Here is a 14,074-nt window from a genome sequence, read left to right on the forward strand (position 1 = left end):
AATAATAATAATAATAATAATAATAATAATAATAATAATAATAATAATAATTCAAAATGAGTCATCATGCATTTTGCATTATATATGTATTACAGCCCAAGAGATTGGACCAAACTGGTATGCAGTTACTACTACAGGAAGGGCTTTCAGTTAATCCACCCAAAATGTCTGCCACTTGTCAATGAGAGATTAGGGGGTGAGTGTAGAATATGAGACTCTTGGCTCTTGTCCTCATCCCAGGAAAAGATTACTGTGAGGAGAATGAGACGCAGAGCCAGGATTCCTAGTTTCTAATCTCAAATCCCTTTTCACTACACTATTATACTATATTCTGCTTGAACTACCATGGCCCCATCCTGTGGAATCCTGGGCTTTATAGTTTGGAGAGGCACTGGAGCTCTGTGGCTGAGAATTCGGAGTATCCCTCCCTAAGCCCCAAATCCCAGGATTCCATAGGATGTTGTCATGGCAATTAAGTAGAATAGTTGTTGTTGTTGTATGCCTTCATAATTTGTGAGTTATGGTGACCCTATAAGGCAAACCTATCACAGGGTTTTTCTTGGCAAGCTTTTTCAGAGGGATTTGCCATTTCAGACCTCTGAGGCTGAGAAAATGTGAGTTGCCCAAGGTCACCCAGTAGTTTTCCATGGCTGAACTGGGGATTCGAACCCTGGTTTCCAGAGTGACAGTCCAATGCTCAAACTACTACACCACTCCAGCTCTCTAAATGGAATCACAGTACGATAATTCAATATTGTGAAATAGCCCCTTGACTCTAATTTTTTTGGGAGATTCTGTTCAATGAATTAGGGTACAGAACCTTGTTTTCCCAGTGAAAAGGCTATATTTAAGTCTTTCTTTTCTGTCATTTCATGCAAGTTTGTGAGTTATGGTGACTCCAGTTGTGTTTGCATGTGCCTTCAAGTCACCTGTCTACTTAGGGTGACCCCATGAATTTCATAAGGTTTTCTTAGGTAAGGAATGTTCTGAACTGGTTTTGCCAGTTCCTTCTTCTGAAATATAGCCTACTGCAATGGTTCTCAAACTTTTTATCCTTGTGACCCCTTTTACATCTATATGCAGAGGTTGCGCACCCCCTCCCCTGCTCAACATAGTATATGAATAACAATATTTTCTTTGTTTAGTGTGTATATTTTTGTTTATACATTCATGTATATACATGAATATACATAAATATATTCATACAGCAGCTACAGGTCTCAAGTACAGGGAAAATGATGGGATGGAAGAAGAAGTGGGAGATGGGGATGGGTCCTGCCAGTGGCCATAATCCAGTGAACTCCCCCACTCTCCTTTTCCCCCTCCCTCAAGGCAAGTCAGCTACTCCAAGCACCCTCCTTGCCTCACCTCCAGGACAAAAAAAGTTTGGGAAGTAGAGGAGGAAGAGAGAGATCAAAACTTCCAAGTGCCCCTTCAGGAACTCTCTCACACACACCCCAAGAGTCCCACTCCACAGTTTGAGAACCACTGGTCTAAAGAACCTGGTATTCATTGGCAGTCTCTCATGCAAATACTAACCACGACTGACCCTGCTCAGCTTCCAATATAAAATAAGATCTAGGGCATTTAGAGTATTTAGACGTTTAAAGTATTTAGTTTGCCTGTTAGTGCCTCGATTTCTTATCCTAGAATAAAATTTGCCCCCACCTTATTAGGCAGTATGTTTTGTCATGCAGAGCCTTTTTTTTTTTAATGCTTTGGCCATTTTTTCATATAAGTGTTGTGACCTTCATTTGTGTTGCTTCATTTTTCTCTTGAGTGATGTAGCATAATCCTAGTCTGCCAGTGATCCTTTAGCAGGACAGGATATATGAGAGATAGCAGATGCAATTTTTTATTTTTATTTTTGCCCTATGTCAGCCTTTCTCAAATAGTGGGGCGGGTCCCCCAGGGGGGGCGCAAGGCTCCGTAAAGGGGGGCGCAAGGCTCTGTTATGCAGAGGTGTACTTATAACAATTTTATAGACAAATGATACTATTTACAGTCACGTGGGGGGCGCGAAATGTTTTTTTCTTCCTAGGGGGGGCATGACAGAAAATAATTGAGAAGCACTGCCCTATGTGAACAGTAAGCATACCCTTGCTGGGGTTGGAAATAGAAGAGTGAGAGCATTGTTTGCCTGTCACATGAATTGACATGTTGTTCTAAGTACAGTAGAGAATACTTCCATGTTCACTTGGAGCTTTCCTTCTCCTTTCAGAGATACTGAATGATGTAATACGCAGTATGAAGAAGGAAGGAGAATGGAAGGTAAGAAATATGGCTCTGAGGGATGGAGTAAGTTGCATATCATGAATATGTCTTGTATAACCAATGGATTTGTGCTTCATAGCCTTGTCATAAAACTTACTTGCATCTCCACTGGACTCTGTCATGTTTATTACTCATTCAGGTAATCTTTGCCCTCAGCATCTCATGGGCATAGCAGGTATGCAGGTGGGGAGCAGGTGTTTTTTCAGTCTTCTGCAATCCTCACTGTGGAGATTAAAGCCCCAACAGCTTGCCATAATATGAGTTACATAAGAGGGTACATGCCATCTCAGCCATGAAATTGCTGGCTGCAAACAGAACTAAAAGGGTATTCCCAATAGCTTTGTTCCATTGGTTCTATAAGGACTTTACTTTAGTGCCTATAGTGCTGACTTCCATGTCTTTTTTATTCTTCCTCCAAAGTGAAACATGTTACCATCTTGCTGCCATTCTAAGCGTCATTGCCTTTATAGAGTGCTTGTTGGGGCGTGGGCCGGGAGGAGAGATATGTCCCTTAGCTGTGGCTAGTTATGCATAATGTTAACTGAAAAGGTTGGTTGTACTAGAAAGCTTCCTCCACCTGGGAGCTGGGTTATAAGAGTAATTACTACTTGAATCACTGTGTCAGATAGAGCTCCCTCCATTGCAAGAAAAACAATTTTTGGCTTCCAGAAATTATCTGTGGAACTCCACAACCCTAAAATTACTACACAGCATGTAAAAACTATTGTTGCTGTTTTTGTTGTATGCCTTCAAGTCATTTCTGACTTAAAACAACCTTAAGGCACATTCACATTTAATTTTCTGTCTCTAGAATTTTATAAATTCCAACCAGCCTAACCATTTTACAAGCAAAATTGACATTCTGCGTGTTCACAGTGGATGTTTTGAGGAAGGAGATCAGAATCTGAACCTAAATACTACCATATTACCTTCGCTTCTAGTCACTTTGAGCCTCGGAACATAAAACACATAGGGCAACCAATGGAAATGGGCATTGTTTTTCAGCTCTCTGTGCTTGGTTGGCCTGGAAAAAAAAGTGAATGACATATTGTGGAATTTATAAAGGTGATGGAATATCTACCATATATACATGTGTATAAGATGACCTCATGTATAAGTCCAGGGCAGTTTTTGGGGCCAAAATCATGGATTTTGGTATGACCCCTGGATAAGTCAAGGGTCAAAACACTGGAACATGTTACAAAAGATCTAAAGGGGGAAACAAAGCACCACTTCCCTCTCTACTTCTCCCTCTCTGGACCTCTCCCAAGGGAAAATGAGGAAACAAACCTTGGTGCGCGCGCACACACACACACACACACACACACACACTCCTCCTCCCTTTACCATCAGGATTTCCAAGGCTCATGGCTTGCAAAACGGGGTACAGGCGCCTCTCTCTCTCTCTCTCTCTCTCTCTCTCTTTCTCCCCCCTTCGCCCCCAGAATTTCCAAGGCTCATGGCTCACAAAATGGGGTACAAACCTCAGCATGCTCTCTCTTTCTCCCTTGCCTCACCAGCTGTTTGTTAGCTCTGGCTACAAAAGAAGGCTATGGGATAACACACACAGAGAGAGGAGAGAGTGCGGGGATTCAAACAGGAAGGGAAACTCTCCCTCTCTTTCTCTCGCTCTCTCCCCATCTCCCTTGTCTCACCAGCTATTTGTTAGCTCTGGCTGCGAGGGAAGGCTGCGGGATAAGACACACATACAAAAGGGAGAGCATGTGTGAGGATTCAAACAGGGAGCTGTTTAAAGATGCCTGGTTACAAAGGATAGCACTTCTTTTAAAAACTTTGTAAGCAGTACAGTGCACCTGCGTAATATGTGGGCGCGCTTATACACGGACTTGAGCGTACACACTCAAGCTGCGGGGGGGCGCGGGGCAGCACATCCTATTTGAATGAATGGGGCGCGTGCCCGAGCCGCATTCATTTGAATGAGGCTCAAGCCTAGGTGAAATTCACCTTACGTGGGGGGTCTGGAATGGTTCGCCTGCGTAAGGCAAGGCTCAACTGTATTAACTTACTGCCCCGTATATAAATCAACCCATGGTTTTGGAGTCCATTTGAGGCATAAATTTCTCGACTTATAGTCAAGTATATATGGTAGGATTAGCATTTTAGCATACAAAAGGACATGAGCAGAACAAAAGTGAACTTGTTTTATCCATGCTGCCTTTTAGTGAAGTGACTGTTTAAAAAAAATGCTCTCAACAGATAAAAATGATTTCCTTGTGGCACATCAGGTCTATTATTGTTTTCATTGTTATTATTATTTGTAACAGCAGCACTTATGCGTATTGATACATTTATATTTTGCCTTTTCTCCAGTGCACTGAAGGCAGTGTACATGGCTCTCATCCTCCTCACATTATGCTCTGAACAACAGTTCTGTTTGTTAGGTCAGGTGACGGACAGTGTGGGCCCAGGGTCACTCAGTGAGCTGAGAAGTGACTTGTATCTGGCTCTCTCAAGCCCCAGACCAATGTTCTAGCCTCTCCACCACACTAGTTCTCTTCTTGTCCATCATTCATTCTCCATCCCTACAGGTACTCGTTATGGATCATACCAGTACACGCATTCTCTCGTCCTGTTTTAAGATGTCAGACCTTCTGGCTGAAGGAATCACAAGTGAGTGATTTGAGCATGGTGCTCTTGTGGTCTGCTTAATCTTTGGAGTAGATGTTCACAGCACATTGAAGCTTCCCTCCACCCTGTAACTCCCTTCTATTTCCATGAATTTCTTCGTCCAAACGCAGCTGGATTCCCAGGTTGTCATGCTGTCCTACTTTGGGCAAGCTCATAGTTTCCACTTGACCTTTTCATGCTCATGGTTTATGCATCCATTGAGCCCCACCTATTTTTCTTTCTCCCACCATCCAAATGCTGCTACTGCTATCCTTGCTCCATTTGTTCTCTGTCCCACCTATTCCAGATCTAGACATCTAACATTCATTTATTTTCTTCAGTTATTGAAGATATTAACAAACGACGAGAACCCCTCCCCAGCCTGGAAGCCATCTATTTGATCAGCCCTGTTGAGACGGTAAGTCTGAAATTATGCTCAGACAAACACTTAATTGAGGAGAACGTTCAAATACCACTTGACAATTGAGGGCAAAAAATTGTGTAGTCATTCCCTAGTTACCCAGGTATCTTTATGAAGTCATTTGAGATCCATGTCACATCCCTGAAATTCCTTGAGAAGGAGGAAAGCAGTGGGAAAGATTATGGAGTGATAGTGTGAATGCCATTGGTTGCTGTCACTGTTTCCTGAAGACTGCCACACTACACTCTTATAGTGCTGCTATTCCACTTTTACTACTCTGACTGCCTCCTGTTTCATTCTGGGGTTTTAATTCAATGAACCCTAAGAGCTTACTGGCTGAGAATTCTAAATGACTCTCCCTAAACTGCATATCCCAGAATGTAATAAGAGGCACCCAGAATATGTAAAGTGGAATAGCAACACTATAGGAATGTAGTGTGGTAATCTATCTGGTGGTCTCTATAGAATTTCCATAGAATTTCTGAAGTCCCAGTGCTTCCATCTAATTCTCAACACTGTTCATCCCAAAATTCTAGATGATTAATGATCTCTAATATGACTGTTTATGAGAGAAGGTAATTGTAGAAATTAAGGTTGTGTCAAAAACAACAAAGAATTGTCTGGCAACTTCAAGACTAACAAACTTGTTATATCATAAACTTTTGTGGGCTATAGGCCATTTCATCAGATATAAGAAGTATTGTCCAGAATTTCAGGTGTATTTATTGATGAGGATTGGACCGTAGATAGTAATATCAGAGGGAAATTAAATACAGAAATTACTGACACAAACAATTGTGTTATTAACATGGACCATTCACCATGTTGTTGCTGATAAACAAAGACATCCTGACCATAGGCAAGCCAATTAACACATATAGTGTGGTAACAATCTGTTATTCCTGGTTCATTCAAAGCTCTAGTGGCAGACAGGGTTTTCCTAATGAATTATAACATAGTAGTTACTGATGAGATGGTGATATCGAGGTAGTGGCAGAAGCTCAGTTATATATGAAAATAGCTGCTAACAGAATGTTTTCCCTCTACAGTCAGTGCATGCTCTGATAAATGACTTCAAAGGCACCCCTACTTTTGCATACAAGGCTGCCCATGTCTTCTTCACTGACAGTAAGTTCACAGATGGCTCTTGTGCAAACAGAGCATAACGTAAGAGTAAGAGTTGGTAGTATGTATGGTCACTCTGTATTCCCACTGAGATTTGGGTACCATGGGCTCATGGAGGAAGTTGCTTACCCAATCTAAAGCCCATCTTGCTGTCAATTTCACTCTGCCTACAGGTCTTTGGTTATGGATCAAAGCACATAGTATGCATGGCAGGAGGTTGGACTGGATGGCCCTTGTGGTCTCTTCCAACTCTGTGATTCTATTCTATGACATTATGCAGTCATTTGCAATATTCATAGCAGGGCTTTATGGATGTAGGGCCTGATGAGGAAATAAATATTAGAAGATGTGAAGTCGAAGGCTTTCGTGGCCGACATCCATAGTTTTTTGCTGTTTTCCTCACATATCCTTCCACTCTGAGGCCTTGCCATTGACCAACAGACCAACACACAGATTAACACAATCACTTCCTCTCAGCCAAGGGTACCACAGTATATATACCCCACATACTTCCCTGCCACCATTCTCTTAAGATGCCACAGATGCAGGTGAAACTGCAGGAATAAATTCTTCCAGAACACAGCCACATAGCCTGAAAAACCCACAAAACCCATAAATATTAGAAGACATCAAAGTCCATCCTTGGACTTCCAGCATAATATTTCTGGAGGCGAATCTCATGTTTCTGTTTGAAGAGCAGCAGACTTAACTCGGGCCCTCTCAGCATCATCTTTGAGAGCTTTTTTTTTGAGCTGGTTAGGGATTATCTAGATACTGTAAATCAGTAAAATAAAAATCGGAACACAAGCAGTCATTATGACCTGTTCTGGAACAGCAAGTGAAACCGGATCCCCTTTGCTTCCTCTCTTGGTAGCTGTCAGTATGGACCTCTTACTATAACAAACATTGCACAGTAGGGTGGTTGAACAAGAGATGAATGTATTCTGTGTTAAGAGGGGGAAACAAAGGGCCAGTATAGACCGACAAAAAGACCCAGGTTCCCGGCGTTGTGGGGGCATGACATTAAGACAGCAGCACTCCCCCACACTGCCAGGAAGCCACACAGCTGACCGCACGTGCGGCAACTTCGTAGCATTTTTGTGGCACAGCATTTACACATGCTGCACCTCAGAAACCCGAAAAAAACACCGCTGAAGCAGCAAAGGCACCTTTTTTCTGGTGCAAAAAGGATCAGCCGCCATGGCATGTGGTTGCTGTGGCTCCGATCAAAGGGGCATCATCACGCTGCACCTTTACGGCTGTCTGTTTTGGCCAAAAGTAATGCCTGTCCTCTCCTTGACTTCCAGCCTGCCCTGAAAATCTTTTTAATGAACTCAGCAAGTCCCGAATTACCAAAGCTATCAAGACTCTCAAGGAAATCAATGTCGCCTTTCTTCCATATGAATCACAGGTGAGGAGAAGGGTGAAGGAGAAGGCAGTGGCTGTGAACAGGGGCCTCCTGTTTTTCCATCAGCAGCTTCTGTAGGTGAAGAAGTTAGGCAGACTATCATAGTACAAATGTGTCTCCTAAATTAATGCAGTACCCCTGTCCATCACAGCAAAAATCTTTATGGGAAGAATGAAAACCCAGGGATTATTCACACTGTGAAAATAATCCAAGATAAATCTGAGTTTAATCTCTGTTGTTCACATGCATCCCAAATGCACCCAATTAAATTGGGGGGGGGGGGGGGGGGGGCGCTGCTAAAAACTGCACTTGATCTGGGATAATCAATACTGGAATTTCCCCCCAAAAAAGGTTTTTAATTGGTGTAAATAACCAATGTGAATAGATCTGGGATAAAACACTGCATGCATTTAACATGTTCTGAATACATTTGTGTAGTTGACTCTACCTTTATTCGAATGTTTGTACGTGTGAGCAACCACACTTGCAGAGATGCACATCAGTACAGTTCCATAGTGTGAATAACAAACCTGGAATGCGTGAGTGAGATTTTTCACATCATTGTGCTAAAAACAACAATGTCTGAATGACCCTCCGAGATGTTTTCTGTAATTGCTCTGCACAGTTTGAGAAAGTCCTGTGCAGATCTTGACTATTACAGGAGTTCTCTATGCTGCAATGTTTCCAGTGGGCAATGTGCATTCCACAGCCTTCCCTAAGTTCTGATATTTGGGACACCATCCAGAAGCAGATAGTGACTTTGCAGGTTGGATTCAAGAAAATGTACGACAGCCCCTTAACATAGACACAGCATCTATACTCTGAGCAGGAGTAACTTGTATGCAGGCACTGGCCCAAAGAAGAGGAGTTTAATATGGTGGATAAGGGGGACATAACATTGCCATGTTATTAACCTGACACGGGCCAGGGAGAAGGAGCAACAGGTATTTGCACGCCTGTTCTTCCTCCTGCCTGCCTTTTCCCAGCCTCCAGCTGTCTCCCCAAGACAGCTGGAAGCTGGAAAATGGTGCTGGGGAGAAGGAATCACAGACACGCACCTCTAAGCCCTCCTCCCAGTCTTCTGGCCTTCAGCTGCCTCTCTGAGATAGCTGGAGGCCGTGAAAAGGGCGGGAGAGAGGAGAAGTGACTGGCACATAAATAATAATAATAATAAAGTTTTTATTTATATCCCGCTCCTTCCTGCGATCAGGGCGGCTTACAGCAAAAGTTAAACATCAATATATAATACATTAAAATACAAATAATACGTTAAAATACAGATACATCCAAAGCCTACATACAAACAATAAAAATAACAGGCAAAAAGCCCCATAGCCCAACCTCTTGGCCACGGAAGAGGAGGGAGGCCCACAGGATTTCTATTCGGGGAATGCCTGTTGGAACAGGAAGATTTTCAGGTCCTTCCTGAATTGGGCCAGGGTGGTAGTAGAGCAGAGCTCAATGGGCAGCGTATTCCAAAGGGCTGGGGCAGCAGTGGAAAATGTCCTCCGGGTGGTGGAGGATAATCTAGCCCCAGGCACCTTCAGTAAGTGCTGCCCAGACGTTCTGAGGGTGCGAGGCGGAATATACGGGGAGAGGCGGTCCTTCAGGAATCCTGGGCCCAAGCCATATAGGGCTTTATAGGTAATTACCAACACCTTATATTGAGCCCGGAATCGGATGGGCAGCCAATGAAGATCTTTCAACACAGGTGTTATATGGCTGGCCCTGGAAACGCCAGTGACCAGCCTGGCTGCCATATTCTGCACCATTTGAAGCTTCCGGGTTTGGTATAAGGGTTGCCCCATGTAGAGTACGTTGCAGAAATCCAGTCTCGAGGTTACCAGAGCATGTACAACAGTTTCTAGGTCCCTCTGGGACAGTATGGACGCAGCTGGCGAATAAGCCGAAGCTGATGACATGTGCTCTTGACCGTCGCATTCACCTGAGCAGTCAGGTGAAGCGACGAGTCAAGAAGCACTCCCAGACTGCGTACGGAGTCCTTCACAGGGAGCGTGTGTGCCCACCCCTCCTCTCCCCCACAGACCATTCCTGACCCCCAGCTGCCTCCCCACGACAGTTGTGTCAGGAAGAGTCCAGGGGGAGGATGAATGAGTGTGTGCCTACTTGTCCTCCTCCCCATGGGCCATTCCTGACCCTCAGCTGCCTCCTTGGGACAGCTGTGGGTCAGGAAGTCAGGAATGTGCTGTGGGGGAGGAATGGGCACATGCCCGTCTCCCCCCCCCTCCCGGCAGGCCATTCCTGACTACCAGCTGCCTCTGAAGAGACAACTGTGGGTCAGAAAGGGTCTGGGGGGGAGGAGGAATGGGCAGACTAAAAAAAAAATTGCCATCACTATGCTATATAGTCTCAGTACAGGGAATAAATAATATTTCCAAAGAACTTGCAGTTGTAATACTAACCAGGGATTTTCTTTCTGCTAGATTGTTTGCACAGCACACAAGAGGCAAATTATAGGCTTCTGTGATTCAAGAAACTGGCAGGCTTTAATATCTTTGCAGTGTTGTACATTATATCCAGAATTCACATATAACCATTAGATCCTTCCCCAGTGTTGATGATATGACATCTTAAATGAAGAAGTGCTATTTTCAGGTTGTCAAGGCTACCCTGTCAGGTTTTCACTTGACATCTAGTGCAGAGGTGGGTGTCTGTTATAAGGTCAATTGGAAAAATCTTTCTTCAGAATTGTGCCATATATTTTGTGTTAATTAATCAATGAGCCCCTTTGTGGTTCTCTGACACACTGCAATCAAAGACCAACACTAGGATGTTATTTGAGTTCAAGTTGTGTTCCTCCTATGCCATTAACATACCATTCTCATTCCCATGCTCCCCTCCCCATTCTCTAGGTGTATTCCCTGGATAACCCTCAGAGCTTCCACCATCTCTTTAGTCCATACTGCAGGGAAGATAAGAACAAACACTTAGAACGAATGGCGGAACAGATTGCCACCTTGTGCGACACCTTGAAGGAGTATCCCTCAATTCGCTACAGGAAGTCAGTGCAGTGGTCCTACTATTTACTAAGGGGAGAAAGGGAAGGGGCCTGTAACTTACTTTAGGAAGAATATACGGAATGAATGAGGCCAAAGCAAGCCATATGCTGGAGGGGTATATTTTGGGGTCACAATAAGATATTATCTGACTGTTCATTATGGATTAAGGAAGTGCCCTGGTTCTAATAGAGGGATTAGCCTGGTCACTTAAATAGGATGGTGATTCACCATTAAATGCCCACTGTTGGGCGAGGAGGAGAACCTGAGTGCTTATCTCTGAATGAGATAGTAGATACACCCTTTGCCATGTCCAGCCACCCATTTAGCCTTGTTCCCATATCTGAAACTTGGAAACAATGTTCCTAAATAGTACTACATTTCTTCATCATAGTGGCTCTGAAGACTGCTTCCTGCTGGCTCATGCTGTTTTAGCAAAGCTGAATGCCTTCAAAGCAGACAATCCCACCATGGGAGAGGTGAGCATATCCAGAGCTTTGCCAGTGCATGGTAGATCTGACCAGTGGGGGCAGGGGATGCTGCACTTTGCAAGGCCAGCAGCTCTCAGAAACCTGCTTCTGCAGATGTTTCACAATCTGAGCACGAGTGTGATGACTGCTTGAGAGATGTGAGGAAACTCCCTCAGAATTCAGAAGAAGAATGGAGAAGTAAATCTTTAAGCATGCTCGAAAAGCAATCTGTGCATTGCCCAAGTTGGGACAGGGCAGGAATGACTGCCCTTCAGAAGAATGATAATATACATAACTGGACAGTTGGGTTAGGAAATCTAACCACATCTGTGGTCAAAAGAGGAAGAGCCTTCCAAAATACTTAGAAAAATGTCTCTTCCAAAAACCATCTTTGATAACTTCTTTTTCCATTTTAGCTGGATACTACTATATCCCTCTAAACACCAAGATATTTAGCCTTTGCAGAGGCTAATCATGGGAGAAGATCTTAAAAGACAGCACAGTATTCTCTCAATTGTGTATATGTGTGTTCAGGTTGCCTGTTAACTTACAGTGACCCCATGAATTACTAGAGCGGATCCTGCTTAGTTTACAAGATCAGACAAGAGCTGGTGCTTTTAGGGTATATAAGCAAATGCCAAAGTAGTAAGATGTAGGGATAGCCTCCCAAAGACTTGTTCTGTATTTTTAAAAACTGAAATGCAGCAGTGTTGGCAGGGGGAGGTATGAACATCATTGCGGTGATATGTGAGCACAAATGTATGTGCTTTGAATCATTCCCCACAATCCTTTTTTTTCTAAGCACCAATGACCTTTCCAGGCTGATTTTGTCACTATCATTGGACAAGAAGCTAGGGAGGTAGATGCTGATGAGTTGATTGGCCTGTGGAATAAGGGGAACGTTTGGCCCATTGGACTGGATCTGTTGCATAGGAGGTACCTCATCTGGCCCATGAGCTTCTTCTGCTATCCCAAGTCACTGGTATGAGATAATAGATAAGAGAATCTATCAAACCTGGAAAACCATTGTACACAACTGAACTGTGTTTGTAGCCTAGGACATTGTTGCACTGTGTTCTGCTGCTCAGGGATGCCTGTGCATGGGATCCAGCTGGGCTTCACATGCTTGATAGGAAAATCTGTAAAAATCACATCTGACCTTAGCTTGTGCCCACGGTTCCTTCTCAAATTGGACTTCAACTCCCACCACTCCAGTAGAGCTCGTCCACTTGTGAGCATACGCTACTGTACTATTCATATTCATAGTCTCACAGTGTTGCATTTCCATTTGTAACATAAAAACAAAACTTGGGGAGACAGAACCTCTGCCATCTGGCTTGCTAGTAAAATGTTAAATTTCACTGATCTTCACTATCCAAAGACTAAGACATTTAAGCCCACTTCCAGACAACAACATGTTTTTATCTTGGCTGGTAAGACTTTCTAGTAAGTCTTCTTCAGTTATAGGCTTTCAAAACAATCTTCTCTGTTCCAGTATAAAGGAATGAGACAGGACAGGGGAGAGGCTTATCTTAGCAGCTGGAGGAGGTTATTTTCCTCTTTCAAAGAAAAAAAATCTTACCATAGAGCATGTGCTAAGGAGTTTTTAAAATGGAGTGGAAAGTCCTAGACATCAACGTGCTCCTGTGACTACAACTTGCAACACCTCTTCTTTTTCCTGCTTGCTACAAGCACATGCTGAGGGGGAGGGGTGGATTTTGGTCCAAAAGGGATTTTTACAAGCTGTGCCATACTAGTAAAAATGTCATCCCCACTTTAAAAGAATATGTAAGAGTAATGCTTCTTGCCTGCAGGATTTTATTTTATTTTTTATCAAAGCACAATGCAAATGATCAGTTCAGTCTTTCACATGGCAAGAAGGTGCTGCCAATGACCAACAACAGTATCCTCCCTCCCCACCCCCCCAAAGCTACATTAGGAGGATTATGGCCAGAACCTGTTGGGTCACTACACTGTTGTAAAAATTGTTAGTCAAACACAGGCACTTTCTTAGAAGCCACATAACTGCAATTGCTGGTACAGCCTGTTCCACAAATCGCACACACATTTGACTTAGTAAGTGGAGAGCTACTTGACCATTATGTGAGGCTGTGATGCCTCCCACACCATCAGTTGCACAACTGGAGGATCAGCATAACTAAACTGGTGCATAGGTACACTTATAGACCTATGGTAACAGCATTGCTTTTGGAATCCATGTACCTGTTTTACACGTAGATTTTTTTTTAATTTTAAAAATTTTTCTATCCCGCTTTTCCAATTCAGATCAAAGCAGCGTACAAATCCAGATAAAATTACAATAATCAATAAAACAGATAAAACAAGATATAAAACAGCATATAAAACTAATACTCAAGTAGCTGAGTAGGGGAATCCAGAAAAACATAGCCAGAGTCGTTGCCAAATAGAGGGGGGAAACCAAAGTCACATCTCATGGGGGGAAAGCTTGGGAAAAGAAGAAGGTCTTGAGATTCTTCTTAAACAAGTCCAAAGATGTGGTGGAGCGGAGCTCATCAGAGATTATTCCATATTCTCGGGGCCGAGAAAAGGCCCGTTGCAAGGTCCTCACATAACGCGCAGTTGGGATCTCCAGCAAGTTTTTCCCTGCCGACCTGAGTGTGTGGGGTGGATTATATGGGGAGAAGCGGTCCTCCAAGTACCCTGGGCCCAAGCCATTTAGGACTTTATAGGTAATAACCAACACCTTGTA

General features: G+C 43.4%; 1 protein-coding gene across 2 annotated transcripts in view; it reads left to right on the forward strand.

Annotated features, from left to right (window-relative positions):
* The window catches only part of STXBP2 (syntaxin binding protein 2), a 58,342-nt gene that overhangs the window by 33,120 nt on the left and 11,148 nt on the right, over positions 1–14,074 (forward strand). For both annotated transcript variants that reach the window (XM_042451184.1, XM_042451183.1), the window contains exons 2-8: positions 2,222–2,271; positions 4,824–4,905; positions 5,244–5,320; positions 6,373–6,451; positions 7,756–7,859; positions 10,730–10,878; positions 11,268–11,352. In XM_042451184.1, the coding sequence (XP_042307118.1) occupies positions 2,222–2,271; positions 4,824–4,905; positions 5,244–5,320; positions 6,373–6,451; positions 7,756–7,859; positions 10,730–10,878; positions 11,268–11,352 (626 nt within the window). The remainder of the gene's footprint in view (positions 1–2,221; positions 2,272–4,823; positions 4,906–5,243; positions 5,321–6,372; positions 6,452–7,755; positions 7,860–10,729; positions 10,879–11,267; positions 11,353–14,074) is intronic.

Source organism: Sceloporus undulatus, chromosome 2 (assembly GCF_019175285.1).
Source record: "Sceloporus undulatus isolate JIND9_A2432 ecotype Alabama chromosome 2, SceUnd_v1.1, whole genome shotgun sequence".
NCBI classification, from domain to species: Eukaryota; Metazoa; Chordata; class Lepidosauria; order Squamata; family Phrynosomatidae; genus Sceloporus; species Sceloporus undulatus.